The sequence below is a fragment of the Canis lupus genome, chromosome 5 (assembly GCF_003254725.2).
Source record: "Canis lupus dingo isolate Sandy chromosome 5, ASM325472v2, whole genome shotgun sequence".
NCBI lineage: Eukaryota > Metazoa > Chordata > Mammalia > Carnivora > Canidae > Canis > Canis lupus.
The window spans coordinates 53117095-53140776 of NC_064247.1; the positions used below are offsets into that span (position 1 = coordinate 53117095).

At 44.8% G+C, this 23682-nt stretch overlaps 1 protein-coding gene across 2 annotated transcripts in view; it reads left to right on the plus strand.

The window, feature by feature from the left end:
* Positions 1–12839, plus strand: part of PLPP3 (phospholipid phosphatase 3) — an 81918-nt gene extending 69079 nt beyond the window's left edge. For both annotated transcript variants that reach the window (XM_025427767.3, XM_025427766.3), the window contains one exon: positions 10910–12839. In XM_025427767.3, coding sequence (XP_025283552.1) covers positions 10910–11035 — 126 coding nt within the window. In that variant the 3' untranslated portion in view covers positions 11036–12839. The remainder of the gene's footprint in view (positions 1–10909) is intronic.
* Positions 12840–23682: the final 10843 nt, after the last annotated feature.

The following is a 23682-nucleotide window of genomic DNA, read 5'->3' on the forward strand; positions in this document are numbered from 1 at the left end:
GCAGCCCTAACAAACCATTAATAAACTGGCCACCTCGTTCTCTAATGCCTGGCTCTTTAATGTGAAGTGACAACCTGGGCCGGGTATTTGTGGGGAGGGGTAACAGGGAGGGGTGACCCTGTGCTGACTGCCCTTCTGAGCACCCTGGCCTGCTGCTCTGCTTCCTTCTCCGTGCCGCTGCCTTAGTTGAGTCTCCTGCACCCTCAGTTTAAAAAGGCACGGGGATCCTTGGTAACCTCCCTCATGCACACCCTAGAGTGCTCTCCATGTGCAATGAGATGGTATCCTGGGGGACCAGGGATTATTTTCAAGAAGGGAAGTGAGGGGTCTGACTTTATCCTGTTTGGCTCTGGCTGACTGTAGTGCAGGATAGGAGTTTGGTGCTAATGTTTGTAAAGCCCCTGCTCTGTGCTGGCACCATTCTAGATCTTTTACCCATTGGCTCTTTTTAGGCACATGGGGTCATTTTACTGATGAGATCACTGAGACTCCAGAGAGATGACCCAAGGGACGTGAAAGATTGAATACCACAGAGAGAAGGTAGAGAAGCCAGGGTGATGTCCAGGTGGTCTTTGGAGCCAGGACTGTGACACCCAAGGGCCAGGTCTCCTGTCCACACCCCTCACGTCCAAGCACACCAGATTTTGTAACATTTCCTACACCCTGAGCTCCTGTCCTAGATGGCTGTCCCCCCTTTGATGGAGCATGGCTCTGCTTTCACCCCATCGCTGGTAGGACCTTCTGTGTTCATTTCCCAAGTTGTTGCTGCAACAAATTACCTCAAACCTAGTGGCTTAAAACAACCCAGATTTACTTTCTTGGCATTTCTTCAGTTGGGAATCAATATAGTCCAATCAATCAATATATCAGTCAATGAGTCTAATCAATATAGTGTCACCAGGCTAAGGTCAGGGTGTTGTTGGGCTGCATTCCTTCTGGAGGCTTGAGGAAGAAATTGTTTCCTTGACTGTTCCAGCTCCTGCAGGCTGCCTGCATTCTTTAGCCAATGGCCCCTTCCTCCTTCTTCAGATATTTCTCTCATTTTCTCTGGCCGCTGCTTCCGTCACCACATCTTCTGTGATTCTGACTCTCTGCCTCCCTCTCACGAGGGCTCTGATGATTCATTGGGTCCGCCCTGTTAATCCAGGAGAATCTCCTCATCTTGAGGTCTTTAACTTCATCACATCTGCAAAGTCTGTTTGGCCACGGGAGGTGACCTATTAGCAGGTCCTGGGGATTAGGATACAGACACCTTTGCAGGGTGGGGAGGTGGTATTGTTCACCTACCACACCTTTCCCTCTGTCTTCCCTTCTTACTGCCCGGGCCCTGTGCGTGTTTTTCCTGCCGTGGCCTTCAGCCTGGTTTTGTTGCTCAGACGCCTGTCTCCCCAACTAGACTGCCAGTGTCTTAATGAGAAAATCCATGGCTTTACCTTCTGGATTTTCATTCCCAGGCTGAGTGCAGTGGCTGGCACAATAGGTGCTTGATTAGGGTTGGAAAAAGAACGAGTGCTGAGTGAGCTTATGACCCCGGGCCAGACACTTCCCCTCTGCGCCTAGTTTCCTCATCCGGTGAATGGATGTTGCAGGCCCCGTGGCTCTGTGACCTTCTCCCACAGAAGTTCAAAGGCATAGCCAACTTCGTAGTGACTAAGCTGGAACTGCCTTCTCAGAGGGAGCCGTCTCTCTGCAGTGTCCATGAAGGTGGCTTCTATTTGGGGAGGGGACTTGTCTTTAGGTCCCCAGTGGGTGCAGTGCATCACCCTAGACTGTTGGCTGAGTCACTGCAGAGCCTTGGGCAACAGTCCACGACAGCTTAGCATTTTGACCCCGGTCTGTTGAGAGTAAGACCTATCACAGCAGATGTGTCTGGACGAGAACCACATACCAAGCAGGAGCAGATTCAGTTTCCTCCTCCTACCTCTCACTCGTTGAACCCTTTCCAGATAAGGAAGATGATGGTTCTCATCACGAACAGAAAGCCCACGTGGCATCATGGACTGAACACGGAGACATGGGCATGGAGGGTCAGATAGGCCTGCTTACTGATGGACATCTTCATACGTGTGGATGGACGTAGAGAGACTCAGAGGCACACAGACAGACCCAGTAGTACCCAGACACATAGACATCCATCCTCTCTCTCTTTCTCACCAGCACAGAGAACCACAGAAATGCACAGACAAGCCAATGCAAACACAGGCACATAGTGACCTTCACAGTGCCCCTCCTGCCTATCTACACAAACACCCACACGCACACGCATGCGCACACACACACACACACACACACACACACACACACACACAGAGTCATCCCTACCAACATAGGAGCTCTACAGCTGGGCTTACCAGACCCACCCCTGGAGTAACCCAGGGACTCAGACGAAGCAACAAACATCAGTTCATTTCCTGTCTGGTGACAACTTGCCTATCTGGTCACCTTCCTCCCTGACCCTCTCGCAGATGGCAAATTATGGGGCCCTGGGAGGGGTCAGGGCAGGGCCAGGCCGCCATTGCTATGGGTTCGGCAGAGGAAGCAGCTGCTCTCGAATGTCATAAACACACAGCAGACTCTTTCCTGGTTTTCCTCTTCCCTGGGGGTGTAGCTCAGCTAGCAGTCGCTCTTTTGTGTGCTGCTGTCTTCCTCCAGGATGTAGGGAAGGGCGAGGGTGTTCTTTGTCTCTGCCCCAGTGAGGTGACCTTGGGAGAAGAGACAAGCAAGAACATGAATGTGAAGAAGAGCTCGGTGGTGACACCCCTCAAGAGGAAATGGGTGCAGAGAGGGTGTGACACTCCCAAGGACACATAGTGGCAGAGTTCGGACCAGATCCTGGCTCTCTTAATTCTATCTCACAGGACTAAGACAGTGAACTCCAAACATGCTTGGTCTGTGCCAGGAATCTGAGAGCTCCTCCTTCTCTAATGGAAGATTGCCATCTATCCTCATTGGATTTGTCCTACTGCTGCCCAAACACAGGGACATGGATGATATGACCCTGCAGTCTCTTCTAGCCCAGCAGAAGTCTAGCTCTTTGCCCAGTAGGCCCTGGGTCTGACCTTGCCTCCTCTGGGCCACGACTCTGCAGTGGATAGGGGTGCCAGGACCACAGAGATGGATGAGAGAAAGAAGCAAAGGTGGAGGCAGACTTTGTCCCCAACATATGTTGACTCTCTGCTCCACCATCTGCAGTGTCCTTCTCAAATCTCCTTTGTCATTCCACTGCTGAGATGAATGGGATGAATGGTGAGGCAGAGACTCCAAAAGAGGAGTCTCACTAACCACCTGCTGACTAGGCATGTTGTGCACGTCACTTCCTCTCAGCTACCTCTCCGCATCGTGTGATGTGGGGATCGTAGTACCTCCCACAATCTTTGGATTGAGGAGTCAATGAATAAAAGATGCTCATGCTTGGCACGTGCGCAGTACAGGTTGAATGTGTGTCATGGGGAAGTACTATGCTTTATTTGAAAGATTTGGAGCTAAAAAGAGTTGGTCCTTAAAGAGCTTTTGTGCAGCTGCTTCCCCAGACTTGGCCATGATCCGTGATTAGAACATTTCCCATCATAACCCAACAGAGGCACCCATATGTAACTGAAAAATTTCATAAAATAAGATTTACCCTTACTGTGTGCGATACATCCCAACATTTTCTATTCAACCCTTACAAAGGCTGGTAGTGACCACGCAGTAAGTGGATTTTGTAACTTACTAGTGATTTGTGACACGCAGTTTGAAAAACACTGATCTAGTGGGGAAGCAGGGGCATGAGAGACGGAGTAGTTAGTTCTTCCTGAGGGTGTTGGAAGGCTAGAAAGAATCCCTCCAGGAGATGGAATCTTGATGAGTGGACATTTTCTATGAGCTACAAAAGGGAAGGAAAGACATTTCACACAGAGGAGACATGGGGATGGATGAGAACAGTGAGAACACAGTGTGTCTTCTGATCCTAGAAAGCGTCAGAATGTAGGACTTCTGGAAGGTGGGGGGCAGGTGCTGCCTCTTCCACCTCTGTCATCCTTTAGCCCTGTGTTCCTGACCCCCGGCTCCTGCTGGACCTAGCACCCCACTAGCAGAGCTGGAAGGCCCCTGGGCAGGCCCAGATCCATATTCTCCTCTAGAATGGCCCCCAGCTGTCTCTCCTCTGCTGCTCCAAGCCCTCCTTGTTTTTGTGGGACTAATGTCCTCTACATTCCTCAGTAGCAGTGCTGGCCACGCACGATGGTAACAGAGGTCGCATTCGAATGGTCCTTTATTGGTAGGATGTGTTTTCATATAAATGGTTCTGTTAAAGCCTGACAATCATTATGGAAAGATGAATTTTTAAATAACGTTTGCACACAAGTACAGGGCAGGTCTGTCACCTGAAATCACAGACCTCTTCGTTTCGTGCAAATTCAAGCCCTGACAGGAATGTGATTTAGCCTGGGTTGACAGAGCAGGAGCAATTTTGAGACTAGATCTTGCTGTCTGACTCCTAGTGTCACACGCTTTCCACCCCATCAAGTTCCTTCTCAGATATACCAGGAAATCATTCAACAGAGACGCTGGCCAGTTCCCAGTGCCAAAAGCCACTGGGAAGCCCTTTTTTTGAGGTCAAAAAGTGATGATTGCAATTGACTAACTCTCATTTAGTCAAAAGACAGGGCTGCCAAGGATGGCTTTTCTTTAGATAGCACTTACACTTAGGGCATGAGGGTGAGCCAGGTCCCAAGGCTTTCTCCTGCAAAGAAAATGATTCCTTTAATCTATGAGATTGTTTATTATGGTAGAGCAGGATGCCAAAAGGAAATCCAGGGGCCAAGGCATGGGGATGTCTGTGAAAGGAGCAGCACAGGGGCACCTGGGTGGCTTAGTTGGTAGAGCATGTGACTCTTGATCTCGGGTTTATAGGTTCAAGCCCCACATTGAGTATAGGGATTACTTTAAAAAAAAATCTTAAGAAACAAAAAAGGAGCAGCACATGGTCTCTATCCTCACATGGTGATGGATTAGAATTTATTGAGGGCTACAGTTGTTGGGCTTTGAGTAGGTCATACGCTAAAGTGGGAATATGGTACAGCATTGTACCTAAAAGTCTATGCCTAGTGCTAAGAGGAAGGCTGTTAAAAGTTGTGTGGATAGCAAAGAGAAGATACTAGGGAAGGTACCATGAAATCCAGTTTCCAGCACCATGAAAGGAGCTGCTCTCAAAGTAGTTATGTAATGTGTAAGGCATTCAGCCATTAAATGGCAGATGTGGGATTTGAGCCCACCTGTTCATCTCCACGCAGTGTCCTCTAATGCTTCTCACTTGAAGATACCTGTAGGGCTGTTGAATGCAGACTCCAGGCCACACTTCTGGTAGGTCTTGGGCAGGCCCAGGAATCTGCTTTTTCAAGAGGCACTCAGCTGATTCTGAAATAGATGATCTGAGGACTACACTCTGAGAAATACCAGAGTAGACACCTTGCCATTTTCTTCTTGTAAGATTCCAGCTTTCTTTTCCTTTTATATTTATCCGCCTCTGTGCTGTCATCTAAGCTCGTGGCGGGAGGGGTAGGGGGGATTATAAAAATCTCAATGTATGAGGATGTGATTCCCCTTTTCAAGGAGTTAACTTACACATTCTCAGAAGTTGACACACTCAAGGACTCCAGAAACATTTAGAGAACAGTTTTGTCGTCATGTTATACCCTTCACAAAATGACCCTCAGGATTTGCTGACTTGGCCATTCACAGCAATGGGAGTGGAAACCTGGCTAGACTATAGACCAGACTTCTCGTTTCTGGCTGGTGTGGTTCTCAGGGATCCCCAGCCAGGCAGCACCCAGCAGTGCTGGACTGTCTGCACTCCAGGGGCCTGGCATCTCTAGAGCGGGTGAGTGCCTCCAACAAGACATCAGAGGCATCTTCCTGTTTGATTGTGTTGACTCATCTCCCAAAATAGCCTCACAAATTATAGGACTTGGAGATCAGATTGTATCTGTCCTGCAGAAAACTCCCACCTGCATATGGTCTTCCTGTCCGGCTTGACGTTTACCTCTGGGCTTATATTCTGAAACATTCTTCTTTGCCCCTCCTTTCTCCTTCTCATTTTTTCTAGTTCGTTCTCTTGTTTCTTGCTTTCTTCCACAAGGGACAGGGGAGGAGATGTGACTTTGTATAGGTAGGCACTGAAGCCATGAGCCATTGACGGTGGCTTCCATTTATTAACCTCTTAAAGGACACCAGGTGCATTGTCACCCTTGTGCCTTTTGTTACATCACATCCTTAGAGTTACCCTCAGACGTGGGTACCATGTCCCTCGTTTAGATATCTTACTGAAAATGGCAAAGCCTGGATTTGAAGACAAGTCTGTCTTGCTTTAATGGGCAAAGCTGGTTGCCGGTGCTGCTTGTTGCCAGATGCAGCGGTCCAGTAAAGATAGTCAGTGTTTGCAAGGAGACTCCCCGTATGCTTCTTACCTCCTCCTAACCATGAATGGGTTCCTCATCCTGGAATTGCCTTGTTTGTATGTAGTGTTGCTCTCAGAGGACTCCACTGTCCTGAAGTCATCTTGCACCTTCAGGTCACAGAATAGCCTGCCATTCTGACTCAGAAGGTCAGAACCACTTCCCCAGGATACTACCCAAGGGACGCCAAATATTAGAAGGCAGAGGAAAGCAGAGCTGGAATTTTTTTTCCTCTGGTGTGGTTACCCAAAGCTGAAGCGTTTCAGTGGGAACAAGTGCAGAGATTTCTAGAGCTGACTGCAGAACCAGAGAGGAAAGCTCTGCCTCCCCTGCACACATGCACACCACCTCTATCAACTGCAGTCTGTTCGGAGAGTTTCACAAATCCATGTCTTTGCCTAGGCTCCTGCCATGGACTCATCCTCCCCTAGATTCTGTAGGTCCTGCCTGGTGCCCTTGCTGTCAGGTTCCCTGCTCCCTTTTCGACTCCTGCCTCTCAGATACAGCCTTCTCAGCATGCTGCTTCCCTGCTACGGCCTTGACAGTGGCTCCTGAGGCCCAAGAGGACAAGATCTGAACTCCTTGCCATGTCCTAGGAGGCTTCTCGAGATCTGGCTCTCCCGTCTCCAGCCTTACTGACTGCTTGGCCATCGCCGCTCTGAGCTTCCTTCCCACAGCTCCTAAATGTGCTGTCCTGTCCTGCTCCTGTGTCTTCCTACTCCCTGCCCCTCTGCCTAGAACCACATTCCTGGCATTCACCACCCGGCTAACTCCTACCTATGCTCACTGAGCCAAGCTCAGATATACCTCCTTTGCGGAAAGCCTTCTAAGGTGCCCTCGCTCCCCTTCAGTGTGGGTTAGAGGCCGTGTTCTCTGTGCGCCTTCAACACCCTGGCTTCCCACTCTCGTGATCTTTAAGACACTGTTAATGTGGTTGTCTGTTTACCTGGATCTCTCCCTCATTGAGCTTTGGGAGGGCAAAGCACTCTCATATGTCCTTATCTTTGTAATCTGAAGGCTTGGCACAGAGCAGATGTTCAATGTGAAAAAAAGCTATTTATAAAATGCAAAGAATCAGAGAAATGGAATTGAAAACAAATGCTTCAGGCAGTGTAAACAAGAACTTTCCTTGCTGCTGAGGGTATAGATTTCTGGCTTGCTGACACCGTTGTTGATTCTCTACTATGCTCTTTCAGATGCGAAGATCCGTGGAAGTGGGGCTGCGGGCTGGGAGCGTTTCCCTGGACATCAGATAGCTACCTAATTTGTATAGACCCTTCCCTGCCTGGGCCTCTGGGTTTTCTTTTTGGGTGGAGATCACCTTCTGCAGGAAATGGAACTGCTCCGAGTGAAATGTTCACTTTGGCTGGTCCTTTCTGTGTTCTGCTGTTCAAGCGTTAGAAAGACTGAGCCCTGTTTGAGTCTTGACAGCATCACGTTTCATGATTGCACCCCCCCCCCCAAAAAAAAGTGTGTGTGTAAGCTCAAGCCACGCTGAAAGTGAAACGCAGTGTAAAGGGGGATGCTGCTGGACCTGACTCAACTTCTCATCCTGCCGCCTGGCCACGTATGTGCAGCGTATGAGCGTGTGGTTCCCCTGAAGTCCAGGGGATTTGCCTGTGCCGATAAGGTCAAAGGCCAGAGTGCTCGCTTCCAGTAGAGAGGAGTTTAGAAATTCAACAACAAACATGTACTGAGCCCCTCAGGTGGGCAAGACAAAACCCTAAGTGTTTCAAGTGATGTAGGATCAGCAGGGCTCAGATTCCACCTCCAAGAGGCCTCCCACCTAGGAAGAAAGGCTGACAAGGTTTGGGACATATGAGAGGCACGGCTTACTCTAGGCTTCGTAGGTCATTACTTTGGGGTCCAGAGCATTACAGAAAGGAATGTTTTTTTTTTTTTTTTTTTTTTTTTTATCTAGGTGTGTTCCAGACACAGGTTTAGGTCTCCTCAGTACATTATTGCTTTGAAGCTCCACATTATCCCTATCTTGCAGCTGGGAAATGGAAACCCTAATTATGAGCTCAGAAAAGTAAACTGGGAAATAAGCCAGTAGATTAAGGTGGTGTCAGAAACTTGAAGGGATGATGTTTACTGGGGCTTGGGGGACTGTCTTCGGCAGGTGGGATGAAGCTAGGAGAAAGATTTCCAAGAAACGAGAGCAGTAAAAATCCTTATTGGGTGTAGCCAGCTGCTGGGCAGGAGTAAGTACAGTTGAGAGCCAGCCACTGAAGAGTTGTTCAAAGGCTTCCTCAGAGGCTAAGTAACAGAGGAAGGGGTAGATAGTTTCCAGGGTAGAGATGGGGACAATGGCTCTGCACCTGTCAGAGAAGAGTTGAAAAGTTCAATTATCTCCACATTTAACTTTAATCAAGTTCATTTAATATTTCCTTATACCAGGAGCCCTTGAAAGCCCCTTCAATGACGGCGTGTATAAAGGATTCCTGGCTAGGGGGCCTAGAACCTCCCAGCAGGGTTGGGTACAAATCTTTTCTTGACTTGGTTCTCAAGTCTCTCACCATTTATACCTCCTTGGAAAAGAAAGGGACAGAAGGCTTAAATTTTTTCCTTTGCAAAATAGCATATTCAGTAGCCCTTGGGTTGCAAACATTAAAATGTTACCTTTCTTGAAATATTTGACTTTATTATGGTAGCATAGAAATATCCCAGCCATCTTTTCTTATTACTTTTTTACAAAAAGATAATAATTAAATGTTTGGGGGATACCCGGGTGGCTCAGTGGTTTAGCACCTCCTTTCGGCCCGGGGCGTGATCCGGGAATCACCGGATCGAGTCCTGCATCAGGCTCCTGGCGTGGAGCCTGCTTCTCCCTCTGCCTGTGTCTCTGCCCCCCTCTCTCTGTGTGTGTCTCTCATGAATAAATAAATAAAATCTTAAAAAAAAAATTTAAATGTTTGAGTAGGTGATCTATGGAATGGGCACAAAATTCAGAAGGTGTCAGTGTTTTGTAATAGTTGGTTAAGTCTGTTTCCCGTTTGTCTTCTAGTCACTCGATCTCCCGACTAACCAGCATCACCAGTTCTTTTTTTTTTTTTTAAGATTTTATTTATTTATTTATTCATGACACACACACACACACACACAGAGGCAGAGACACAGGCAGAGGGAGAAGCAGGCTCCATGCAGAGAGCCCGATGTGGGACTCGATCCTGGGTCTCCGGAATCACGGCAGCGCTAAACCGCTGAGCCACCTGTGCTGCCTGCATCACCAGTTTCTTGCTGTGATTTTTGTTGCACGTTTGTTGACTGCTGTCTTACTACAGAAAGGACATTTTGGAAATTGGTTCAACAGGTGATCCAAGTCCCTATGATGGCCAGGCCTTGGCTGCATGAGCCTTGGTGTTGCTGAAGTCTTATTAAATTAAGAACTTCACTTGCTAGCCTGTACTGTGTCCAGAATGAAATCATAGTACCATCCTTGTTAGTGAGCACATGACCCACTGCAGGCCAAGGACTTTTCAATCCAGAAAGCTGCTAAACATAAGGAAATTTGAAAGCGTGTTCTAGTCTCCATTCTGAAACCCAGCCATGTGTTTCCTATTACGTGGCATGCCTGATAGCTGCCTCTTAGGGTTTACTCAATACAGACTCCTATTGCTGAGTGGCTCAAATGGATGTCTGTATGTTTATTTTGCCAACTGATACAAAGCACAAAGTTTTCTTGCTCCGCTAACTCATCAAGTTCTTGAATCTGTCATCGAAAGCTAATGGAGACAGGAACTACACTGGAGCCATCCCCGTAGCCTTGCAAGTTGGGTGTTCAGTAAGTGTTCCTTGGTGACTCTAAGACTGGGTGAGGTCTCGTGCTCAATAGGAGGAAGGGTTTTGGGAAGGAGCGATAGGAGTTTTCATTGACCTCTCCTCCGGGTCAGTTGCTGACTCCCTCAGCAATAAAATCCCCCGGCTTCTTCACCCCCATCAAATTGTTGAGATCACCGGGCTTTTAGGAAAACGTGGCCACAACTGCTTCCTTCTCCAATCCCGCTGATAGGAATTCATGTTGGCTGATCTCTTGTGGTCACACCCTTGATTTCTTTCTGAGGAAAGGGAAAGTGTCGTGGATTAATGAGTGTGACATAATTATGACTTGCTTCCTTGTTTAGGAACTTGTTTTTCATCGCTACACATTTGCCTTGAAAAATCAGGAAGTAGGCTTTGGGATAGGGAACACTGGGCTGAGAGTCCAGAGAACTGAGTTCTACTCCTGCCATGGCTGTGCAACCCTGGCGCATGTCACTGTCCCTCTCTGGGCTTCAGTTTCCCTATCTGTATAACACAAGTTGGAATATATATATATATATATATATATGATCTTTATATGATCCTTCCCCATTCAAAGATCTATAGTTTGGGGTCCCCTTTCCCCAGTCTATGCTCCTCTAACCTTCCTTTTGCCTATTCCCCAGACCCCGGATGTCAGTTATTGATTTGGATGTCTGATTTTGTGCTTCTAGGTTTTCTTTGTGTCCGACCTCTTCAAGACCAAGACGACACTCTCCCTGCCTCCCCCTGCTATCCGGAAGGAAATCCTTTCACCTGTGGACATTATTGACAGGAACAATCACCACAACATGGTGTAGGTGCCGCCCAGCTCCTGAGCTGTTTTATGGAAATGACTGCTGACAGCAAGTTCTTGCTGGTCTTCAATCTCATCAGACAGTAGAATGTAGGGAAAAACTTTTTGCCCAACTGATTTTAAAAAGGAAAAAAAAAAAAAAACAAGTCTTACTTTGTGGCCTTCCAAAATAGGTAGTGTTCACCTATGTGGAAACAACAGCAAACTAACACCAAGTGCCGAAATCCTGGATGTGCAATTGGTTTAAGTGTTCATGTTCTAGTGAACACGGGCTTGTTCTGGAACAAACACTAAAATGATTTGCATAGAGCCTGCCAGTCACCCTTGTGACCCGAGGAACCCCAGGCCTGTGAGAAAAGCTCAAATTCCCATTGTAGCACATGATGCCAGAAATAGCACTGAATCAAGAAAATAGCCATCGCGGGGCGCCTCTCTTGTGTCTCTCTGTCCACACCACTCTACTCCATACTGTGACTTTGGTTCAGGAAGTTCAACATAAGGAAGAAAGAGCAAGTTTTCTAAGCCAGGTGATTAGATCCTGAGTCCAAGTTCCAGTCCTAAGGCCTTCCGTAGCCCGCCCTCCCCACGGCCCGCAGGCCAGCAACCACAGCCCCTCAACTTTAGTGATTAGGAGACTCTTTGTGGATGAGGGAATTTCACAAATAGCACAATTTCGGAGGAGATGAGGGTGCCGGCCCTCATGTGTCTTCTTCTGCCGCATCATGCCATGGTGTGGGAACGTCAGCTGCAGGAGGCCGCCGCTGTGGTCTCCATCCCCCGGCACCTGCATGTTCTCGGCAACGATAGCTTCGCTCACTGCTCCTCCCCCGAAGCCCTTGCTGTGCGCCCACCAGGGTTTCCCGGGAGGCTCCCCAATGGGAGCAAAGGCGTGCTCTGCCGCCAGCTGATGGAAAGCAGCCTTACGCACAAGAGACGTGGGAGCAAAGGGGCAAGAGTGAAAAACTCCCCAAGCTTTTGGCTACTCGAAGTCAGGATGAGCCAGAGTAGGGGACGGTCTCCTGCCTGAGAGGCTGCCCCTCCAGTTCACGGAGCTCACTGGGGTCTCTGTGGGGGCTGCTCTTGCTCAACTGTGTAAAACACTATTGTCTTGGGGTTGATCTCTAGGGCAGTTCTTGGTAGGTTCTGCTGGGCAGAACACGGGGGCGAAATCTCCGTAGAGTTTTTCTCATCCTCTATCTGTAAGTGTCCTTCCGAGCCAGGCCCCACTCTAGGCAGTAGACAGGGATCCTTTCTACTGAACCTTTGAGGAAAGGAGGAAGGAAGAAAGGCTTTCCGATCACGGATGCAGACCTTTCAAAGGGCTAAATGTAACCACAAGGATCAACCACATGCACATCCTTACCACAGAAGCCGTCCTTTCATTTCAACTCCTAGCAAGCTATGATTTTTTATATATAAATATTATATAAATAATGTATAAAACATTAAAAGTTAACTATGTAAGATATTATTTCTGAAACAATTTTAGCTATATCCACTATGATTATAAACTGTGTCTCGACCTGTGTTATTTACATTAGCTGCTTAAAAAAGCATTGAGTTAATTTTTTTTTAATATCAACTAAAATATCGTAGTTCTGTGGTAGACATTGTTTTACAATGAGAGAAATAACTACAACTAGAGAAGACTGTATAAAAACATTAAATTGTCAGTATTTTTGTAAGGTTCCATTTTGTAAAGAGAATAATATTCAAAGACTTTTGTAGAATACAAAGTGAAAACTTGTATCTGCGAAACTATACTTGTATTAAATGTGCTTTTTAAATAAAAGCTCATAACACAACTATTTAAAGGAGTCCGAATCCTGGAATGTTCGAGGGATGTGCCGTCTTGGATGTGTGGTAGGAGGAAGTGGGATCACGGGTGATCTGAGTTCTTTGGATGGGCCAGCCTCACCTCAGGGCACCCTTCCCGATACTTCCAGCTATCCTTCCAGCGGGAAATATGGTGGCCATTGGATAGCCAAAGCTGTCTGAGCTTCTCTTTCATCTATGAAAGCCTGTTTGCCCAGAGAGGCTCTGGCTCTGCTCTGTCTCAGGCCTTTCTAAAGAGCTTTTGTATTCTAAAGGGGTTTTGTCAATGAGGGAGGAGCTGTGGGTCCCCCAAAGGCAGATAAGGAGCACTGCTCCAGATAAGGTGTGCTTGGGGACCTCCCAAGGGAACCCTTTAGACATCAAAAGAAGGAGGGTGGAGGGCGCTCCCGGGGAAGGCCAGTTGGCCCTTGCTTTCTCTCCCGGTGTCTGCCCAGCCTGGGGGAAGAGGGGAAGCTGGAAGTGTCAAATTCATCATGCACCTGTGTGCCAGGCCCTTTTCTGCCTGTCACTTTCGATCCTGATGGCAGTTCTTATTTTGAGAAATGAGGAAGACGAAAGAATGCAAAGATGAAACGACCTGTCTAAGATCCTAGAGGAGTAAATTGCTGGCTGGGACTTGTATTCATTTCCCATTGCTGCTGTAGCAAGTTACCACAAATGTAGTGGCTTAAAACAGCACAGATTTATATTATCTGACAGTTTTGGAGGCTCTATGGGCCGAAGCTGTTTCCTGGTTTTTTCCAGCCTCGAGAGGTCATCTGCCTCCCTTGGTTTGTGGCCTTCTTTCTCCATCTTCAAAGCCAGCAGTGTTGGGCCAGGGCTTTCTCACTCCACTGTCTCTGGTCCTCTGCTTCTGCCACTGCTTCCTCATTTAGGGCCCTGGTGATTATGTTTGGCCCACCTGGATAATCGGGGCTTCTCTCTACCTGTGTTAAGTTCAACTGGTTAGCAACCTTCATTCCATCTGCTCCTTAATTCCCCCTTGGCAAGTCGTGTAACAGATGCACAGGCCCCATGGATTAGATCACGGACTTCTTGGCGGGTGGGGATCATGCTGCCTACCACAGCTCCCCCTCCAGGCTCCAAAGATTCACATCCAGCACACACACAAAATACATTCACCGGATCCCAACATCCCACAACGTTTCAACACAGTACAGCATCAACTCCAACCTCAAATCTTATCTAAATTCTAATTTCAGAGACTCCAATCTCATCATCTAAACTAAATCACCTAAGCCAGGTAAGAATGAGATTCTGGGTTTAATCCATCCTGAGGCATAATTGCTCTCCATCCGTAAGCCTGTGAAACAAGTCAGCTGCTCCCAAAATTCAGTGTGGGACAGGCATAGAATAACACAGACATTCTTGTTCAAAAGAGAAAATGAAAGGACAAAAGGAGCCATGGATAACACACGATTTCAAAGTCCAACTAGGCAAACTTCATTTGGTTTCAGGGCCTGGGAATAAGCTGGTGTGCGTCATAGCTCCTGCCACCCAGACCCCGGTCAGTCTGCTCTTCACTTTTAGGCAAGCCCACTCAGTACTTTGCCAGCATATTCCTGTAACCAGAAATGTGCCTTTGGGTCCCAGGATGCAGCAAGGGAGATCCTCGAGGTCAGAGTCCAGATTTTCCTTTCAAATCGAGGGGAACAGAGGTCCAGATGGACAAAATAACTTGCTGGGGGTGAAGGAGAACACATAGCAGGTTTAGGGGAGGGACCCAAGAACAAACCCCAAGTGTCCCCATACTGTTAATTCCTCAGTCTTCCCATCATGACTTTCCAGTAGCACTTGATAGACTCAACTGGTCTCAAGAAGAAATAACCCCATTTCCTAGAGACTTAAGGAAGTTGGAGCTAGGCCACAGTATGGGGCAACTCGGATTCAGATCCAAACCATTTCAATTCCTTTTCGACCAGAGTTGATTACCTTACTGAGCACAAGTAAACACATAAGGTAGGGTAGTGGACACAAGGAACAGGGTCTCAGTTTTAAGGGGCTTATAGGGTAGGGGAGAAAGTATAAAATCAAATAATCACACACATTTGTAATTAAAAACTAAGATAAGTGTTTCTGGTTTTGTTTTTTAGAGACAGTGGGGTGAGGAACAGAGAGAGGAGAAGAGAGAGACTCTTAGGCAGGCTCCACACCCAGCATGAAGCCTGACATGGGGCTCGCTCTCCCGCCCCTAAGGCCATGACCTGAGCTGAAATCAAGAGTTGGACGCTCAACTGACTAAGCCCCTATGCACCCCAAGATGAGTGTTATGAAGAAAGTTAGAGGAAGCTATGAGAGGCATCAGCAGGAGAACCTGTCCTATCAGAGAGTGGTCTCCCTAAGGAGCTACCTTGGGCCGAAGCCTATTTGCATCACTCCCCTACTCCAAAAAAATCAACGAAGAGCCCTGCCAAATGCAGGTCTAGAAGAAGAGACAAATGAGTGGCAAATAATGGTGGTGTGATGGGGGAGGAAGGACTTGTATAAAGTGTTCTGGGAACATGAATGAATCAGAAAGATTTTGAGGCCCTCCATATGTACCTTCTCCCCACCTCATATAAATATCCCTTCTAGAATATCCAGTCCTGAAAAAAAAATGCCAACTTCTGAGAATCTTTCCAGTGATGGTAATCATGCCTTTAACAGCACTTTGCAAGTGTTCAAAAGCACTTGAGTGCACACAATCACATTTGGATTCCCCACATCTTTCTAATTGAAGATGTGGAAGGAATAGCCCCAAAGATGACAGATGAATGTTAGTAACAGGGGGGCCTTGGTAGTTTTGACACCATTACGATTTGTAGATAATAATAAGAAAAAGAGGGGTGCCTGGGTGGTTCAGTCAGTTGGGTGCCTGATGCTTGGTTTCGGTTCAGATCATGATCTCAGGGTCCTGGGATCAAGCTCTCTGTCATGCTCCACGCTCAGTGAGGAGACTGCTTAAGATTCTCTCCCTCTCACTCTGTTCCTATCCCCCTTCCCTGTGCTTGCATTCATGCACATGTGTACAAAAGCATACACACTCTCTCTTTCAAAATAATTTTAAAAAAATGAATCTTTAAAAAGAGAAAAAGAAGGGTTACCTGGGTAGCTCAGTCAGTTAAGTGTCTGCCTTCAGCTCAGGTCATGATCCCAGAGTCCTGGGATAGAGCCCTGCACCAGGTTCCCTGCTCAGTGGGGAGCCTGCTTCTCCCTCTCCCTCTGCCTGCTGCTCCCTATCTCATTATTTCTCTCAAATAAATAAAATCCTTTTTTTTAATTAATAAAATCTTAAAAAAAAGGACAACATATTTTTTACAACTTCATAACAGAAGATATGCAAATGAGAGATAAACATAAAAGCATACTGAACTCCATTAGTCATGGGGAAATGCACATTAAAATCACAATTAGATATCACTACATACTTGTGACATCCTTTTTTAACTTATATTAAAAAAAAAAAGCAATCTAATAACCTAATAGTACAAAGTGGTGAAGACATGAGAAAACTGGAATTCTCACGCACAGCAAGTGGGGAGGTAAATTGGTACAACCATTTTGGAAAATGTTGGCAGCATCTATGAAAGCCAGTGATACACATATCCTGTCCCCCAGAAATTCCTCTCCTAAATATACACCCAGCAGAAGGATGTATGTAGGCTCACCAAAAGACATGTACAAGAATGCTCACAAATGCACTGTCTAGAACTGTAGACAACTCAAATTCTCTTCAACACTCGGGGATAATTAAATTATCACATGAGGAATCCTATTTAACAATGGAAACAAACCCCTATTATGCACAGCATTATGAGTAAATTTCACAGAAAGACTAAAGAGTCAATGAAACCAGGCCCAGCAGAAAACACGCTGTGAGTTCATTTTTACGAAGTTCAAAACAGCAAAAGAAATTATCAATAAAATGAAAAAGCAACCAATGGAATAGGAAAACATATTTACAAATCCTCTATTTGTTAAGGGATAAATATTCAAAATAGATAAAGAAGTCACACAACTCAATAGTAAAAAAACAAATAACCCAATTAAAAAATGGCCAAAGGACCTGACTGGACATTTACTCAAAGAAGATATATGAATGGCCAACAGGTCCATGAAAAGATGCTCAGCATCACTCATCATCAGGGAAATGCAAACAGTGGTATACTACCTCACACCTATTAGAATGGCTTCCAAAAAACAAGAGATAAGAAACACTTGTTTCTTATGTCGAGGATGTGGAGTAAAGGAACCCCTTTGCACTGTTGGTGGGAGTGCAACATAATGCAGCCACTGTGGAAGACAGCATGGAGGTTCTTCACAAAAATAAAAATAAATACCATATGATCCAGCAATTCTACTTCTGGGAAGATATCTGAAGGAAGCAAAAACACTATGTCAAGGAGATATCTGCACCCTCAGGTCACTGCAGCAATATTTACAATAACCAAGACATGGAAACAACCTAAGTGTCTGTCAGTGGATGAAGAAGTTGTGGAATATATATGGAATATTATATATATGGAATATATATATTATGGAATATTATCCAGCCATGGAAAAGGAGGAAATTCTGTTATTTGTAACAACGTGGATGTACCTTGAGGGCTTTAGGCTAGTGAAATATCATTGATTTGGCCTAGTTGGGAACCAAGGAAATTATTTGACTGTCATAGTGGCACCCAACCTAAGAAGGTTATTCTTAACCTATCTTCCATCATAGAGTCTAAAAAAGAGGGTCACTGGCTTTCCGAGCCAACTTGCAGCTGCTCATGTTCTACGTATTTGAGAAAACAGGAAGGCATTTAAGGAGACATTCATTAGCCTGGTTATTGCTGCTTCCTTCCAGCATTGTCTAGTGAGGGTACAATGGTTGGGGTTATGGCAGCCACTTTGCCAGCCCTAAGGAAAAAGCCAGAACCTTACAGAGCCATTGACCCAATGCCCTGGATGGATCAGTTCTGAAACCACCTGGATCTAGACTCTTATGATGTGTGGTAACTAAATGTCTCTGTTGTTTTAATAAATTTAACTCAGTGTTTAAAAAACAAAACAAACAAATGAAACTCATCTGATGACAGAAGTCAGATTTGTGATTACCTTTGCAAATACATTGCTTGGAAAGGACTTGACCTGGGTGGTGGTCACTTTGTGAAAATTTATTAAGCAGTATACTTATGATTTATGCATTTCTCTCTTTCTATGTCATACTTCTGAAAAGGGAAAAAGGAAAGTTTGTAAAAAAAAAAAAAAAAAAAAAAGACCAAAGGAAAAAGAGAAAGTCTGGCGGTATATTGGCAATTTTATTCCCTAAATAGCTTTCAAATTCATCCCTTCCTTTCACTCCCATGAACGTAGGCCGTAGGCCAGGCTTCATTAACTCTTTCTTTCTTTCTTTCTTTTTTTTATTATTGGAGTTCAATTTGCCAACGTATAGCATAACACCCAGTGCTCATCCCATCAAGTGCCCCCATTAACTCTTTCTTAGTCTCCTGCAATAGCCCTTCCTCCACCGACATTCTCATAAAAATTCCTCCGCACAGAGCCAGGGGGAGCTTCCCAAAGCACAAAATACAGAAATCATGGGCCTACTCCTCAGATATAACAAATTTGCATTTTTCCCTATTCCAGATTAAATACTATTATAATTTAAAAATAAAAAATTAAGATACAATTTAAGTTCAGTCTCTCTATTCCACAGTCTGTCCCAAAGGTTAACCTGAATGCTAGTCCTTTCAAGTTAGACCTTAGTTGGCCCATTATATGGATGCATTCCTGAGTAGTGTATAGAACTGTTTTATGAGTTTTAAATATGTATATATGTTAAAATTATCAAATAGTATGTATTTTTATAATCTCTAAATACTCAACATTGTGATTTTGCAGTATCTACGTGAAGGGACGTGTGTTGTTTATAATTTTTTATCCAGAGATTATCTATATAGCGGGGCTTATATTTTCTGTAGGAATCCCATGTGTCTTGGTCTTTTAAAAGTAGTTTTGTCGGGACGCCTGGGTGGCTTAGTGGTTTGGAGCCCGCCTTCGGCCCAGGGCGGGATCCTGGAGACCCAGAATCGAGTCCCACGTCAGATTCCCTGCATGGAGCCTGCTTCTCTCTCTCTGCCTGTGTCTCTGCCTCTCTCTCTCTGTATCTCTCATGAACAAATAAATAAAATCTTTAAAAATAAAAGTAGTTTTGTCTTTGCTCCTGCCAGGAGGGAGTCCCAGGGATTTCATAGGCCTTGGGCTATGCAAATCTAATTATATTCTCTTTTCAAAATTTCTAAGGAAGGGTTTCAGGAAAGAGTTGAGACTTCTTAGATACACAAGACTGCATGATTTGAACTCTACCTACCTCTCCAACATCAACCTCAGCCTCAAGGTATTACCTTGGTTTTATAATTTTCTTTCATTTCAGATTTAGGAAATTTCTATTGATCTGGTCCATGGATTAATGGGGGCATGGAACTATTATACTTTATTCAATGGAGAGAGAAAGAGAATATTTTCAGAGTAGAAACTCCCTAAATATTTTTTTAATCCAATAGATGACTAGAGAGTCCCTCTTGCAGCTTATTTATAAGGAACTTGTGTGTGTGTGTGATTATATGTGCAAGTACTTATATGTATTTGCAAATGCATGATTGTGTTTCTCTGGATATGCATACAAGTATGTGTGAGCACATCCAAATATACATACGTTCATGTTCACTCTGTTCCTGCTGAGTGGGAGATACAAACTGTTAGGTGGCGTTTGTGGAGATGCTGTGATGTTTGCGGTGACAGTGGAGAGGGGAAATAAAGGATAATTGCCACTCTGGTGACCAAACTGTGGAAAATGTGGTCCAAACAGCTCTCAGTCAGAAACTCTCCCTATGGAAGGTGCCTGTTTGGGGGCAGGGGGTGTTGTGGAATCCATTCTACCTAAGGAAACATTGTATTGCTTTTGCATCTAGGGTGTTGGGAGGAGGAGTGGAATGAATTTTGACATCAATGGGACAGCATCAATGGACAATGGTTGGTCCCTGTGGACTTGATCTCTTTCCTGCCAGTTGAAGCTGATGTGCCAAATTTTCACTTTTCATTTTCTTTGTAATCCTCTGAGGCCAGTTCCTGCCACATGCAGGGGCCCCTTTCCATCCCATTAAGCCTCTGCCTTCTATTTCAGTGCTTCTTTTCCTCTCATTACTCTGGCATGTGTGGGCAAACAGTAACTTTCTACCAGTGCTGCCACTCGACATCTTTCTCCTTTGGCTTGATTCATGGGATGCTGTCTGGGGGTCCACCGTTATTGGCACAGGAGTTCCATGACCATGATGTCACCTCTGCTCAGTTGGGGGACCCCAGCATGAATCAAGACATCAGAGGAAATGAGTGGTGATCCCCCAAGGAGACAAGCTCATAAAGTCATCATCAGTGACAGCAAAGGAAATTAAGGAAAACCAAGGTCAGAGTTATAAGAGTACAACCAGTGTTTGTTGATTCATTCCTCATTCATTCAAGGACTATTCATTGAGCTCCTACCCTGTGACTTAGACATAGTTCCTGCCCTCAAGGAATTCACAGTCTAGTGAGAGAGAGATATATATGGACAAACAGAAAGAGACATAAGCCCAGGATACTATGGAAACCCAGAGGTGAGGGATCTAAAAGGCAAAAAGTTCAGAGAGGAAGCAAATCACACACAGTGATAAAGAACATAGACTTAGAAGCAGGGAGACTTGGGATTGAGTCTCCATTCTTCCACTCAACAGTAGAAGCCACCCACTAATGGACCCTCCATTTCTTCAGTTGGATGCTGCTGACAATATAGCTATGTGGAATGGGCTGATTAAATGACATGAGTTTTTAGCATAAGGTCTGATTTGGTGCAAGCATTTAAGTGAAGATTCTATTTTATTTTTTTTAGCAATCTCTACACCCAATGTGGGGCTGGAACTCATGACCCTGAGATCGGGAGCCACACACTCTTCCAGTAGAGCCCCAAGTGGCACCCCAAGTGGAAGATATTTTGTTATATCTTATAGAGGTGGTGCTTAATGCTAATATTTGAAACAACATGTAGGAGGTAGCTAGAAGAAAAGCGTTTTAGTGGTGTTCTAGGCAGAGAACACAGACAACCTTGTCCAGAGGTCTGACACATGTAATGAGCTGTTACACCATTTGATATGGTTGAAATGAAGGATTCATTCATGAAAGTAGTGGAAGCTGAAGTAAGAGAGGTAAGTAGAGGCCAAATCATGCAGTACTGTATACCTACCTAAGAAGTCTGAACCATTTTCTGAACTCCATCTTTAGAGATTTAAGAAAAAGAGTAACATGGGGCACCTGGCTGGTTCAGTTGATAAAGCATACAAATCTTGATCTCAGGGTTGTAGGTTGGAGCCCCACATTGGGTATAGAGATTACTTAAAAATAAAATCTTAAGGGGCACCTGAGTAGCTCAGTTGGTTAAGCGTCAGACTCTTGGTCTTGGCTCAAGTCATGATCCTAAGGTTGTGAGATCAAGCCCTGCGTCAGGCTCTACACTCAGCAGGGAATCTGCTGGAGATTCTCTCTCCCTCTCCCCTTGCCCCAAATAAATAAATCGTTTTTTAAAACCTTAAGAAATGGGGGATCCCTGGGTGGCTCAGCGATTTAGAGCCTGCCTTCGGCCCAGGGTGTGATCCTGGAGACCCAGGATCGAGTCCCGTGTCGGGCTTCCTGCATGGCGCCTGCTTCTCCCTCTGCCTGTGTCTCTGCCTCTCTCAAATAAATAAAATCTTTTAAAAAAATAAAATAAAACCTTAAGAAATAAAGAGAATAATACGATTAGATTTGTATTTTTTTAAAGTTACTCTGAGGCAAGTTGATAAAAGTGTCAAGAACCTTAAGTACATTCATATAATTTGATCGAATTATTTTACTTCTAGGAATTTATCATTAAGGAAGTAATCTGAGATAAAGGCAAAAATTTATATGTGAGATGCATATTGAAGACTGTTTATAATAACAAAATTAGAAACAACCTAAATGTTAAATAATTGAAAAATGATTAAATACATTATGATAGGGCACCTGGGTGGCTCAGAGGTTGAATATCTGCCTTTGGCTGAGGTCATGATCTTGGGGTCCTGGAATTGAGTTCTACATCAGGGTCCCTGCAGGGAGTCTGCTTCTATCTCTGCCTATGTCTCTGCCTTTCTCTGTGTCTCTCATGAATAAATAAATAAAATCTTTAAAAAATACAACATGATACATCCAACTGATATAATATTTTAAAGCATTCAAATGTATTTGACAACAGTGAAAGGTATAGGAAACGTTCATAATAAAATGGCAACACAAAAAGAATTCAGAGCTTAAATTCAATAGTTCTGGTTTTGGTTTAAAAGAAAGAGAGAGGAAAAGAAAGAAAGAAAGGAGGAAGGAAGAAACTATACCTAAATAAATAAATAAATAAATAAATAAATAATAGATTTATCTCTGTGTAGTGGAGTTACTGGTAATTTCCGTTCTGTTTTTTGTTTTTCCATACCTTCCATATCTTTAGAGTGACTATGTAGCTTTTACATTTTAAAAATATTTTTTTATATTTAAAAATATTTTTTATAATTTAAAAATATTTTTAAAATTATCACTCTTATAGACATTGTACAGAATAGAGATTTATGTAGGAGAGAAAGAAAAAAAATGAGACAATTGGTTGGTTCTTATATTAATCCAAGAGAGAAGGATAAGATTTTGTTTGCCAAGACATACCCAGAAGGGATATGTACAAGCAGGGAAAGCTTCTAGAAATATCAAGAGCTAGAACTGAGAGGATCTCACTGCCTATTAGATATGGGTGAAATCACAGAGAAGAAATCAGGTTTCTGACTTGGGCAATCAGGTGGAATGTGTACTGATCTCCAAGAGAGACAAGACAGGGAGAGGGCAGTTTGGAGGACAGAGTAGCAGAGATCAGAATGTCTGCTTTGGATATGTTGAACTTCAGGTGTTTATGGGACGGTGAGTGATCACATGCAATGAATAACAGAAAAATAGGTTCTGCAGTGTGGCTGTTCATTCATTCATTCCTTCAACAAACATTCAGTGAGTATCTACAATAGTGCCAGACAATGTTTTGGTTTTTGGCATGTAGCAATGTACAAAACAAAATAGAGCTTGCATTCCTGTTGGGGGCTAGAGTCTCTATCTCAGAGCAGACATCTGGGCTGGATATAGACTTTTTGAAGTCAACAACTGGTGCAGATGATGGACAACCATCTGGGCATAGTGGAGGTGGAGAAAGCCACAAGCAGTGAATGGGATACATGGCCCCGTGGGGGAGTGTGGAATGAGAAGTAGGCTTATGGGGGATCAAGGTCAGTCAGGCTACTTCTTTTTCATAGTTTAGGGATTGAACTGCTTTGACAAATGTCTGCAAACCCCTTAAATATGATTTTTCTGTCTGTACTCAACTTCCAACCTAGCCGCCACTTCTGTGAGAGAGGGACAAATTACTGTCTCTCTCATAGATTTGGTTGTCTTGTCTCTAAAATAGTAGTGATATGACTTTAACCTGCATCAATATAACTTGCCTGCTTCAGGACCTCTGCACTCTCTGTTCCTTCTGCCGGAATGGCCTTCCTTATGTTCTTCCCCTGCTTGGCTCTTTCTTGTCATTCAGGTCTCTGCCTAACTAACATTTCTGCAGAGACAACTTTCCTGACCCCCACAGTATAGGTCAGTATAAAGCCAGGCCATTGCTATTCTAGCACTCTTTTCTAATCAGGGCCTGGTATTGTACTGATTGTTGGTTCTCCCACACCCCAACAGAATGTGCCATGAAAGTACGGATCGAGGGGCACCTGG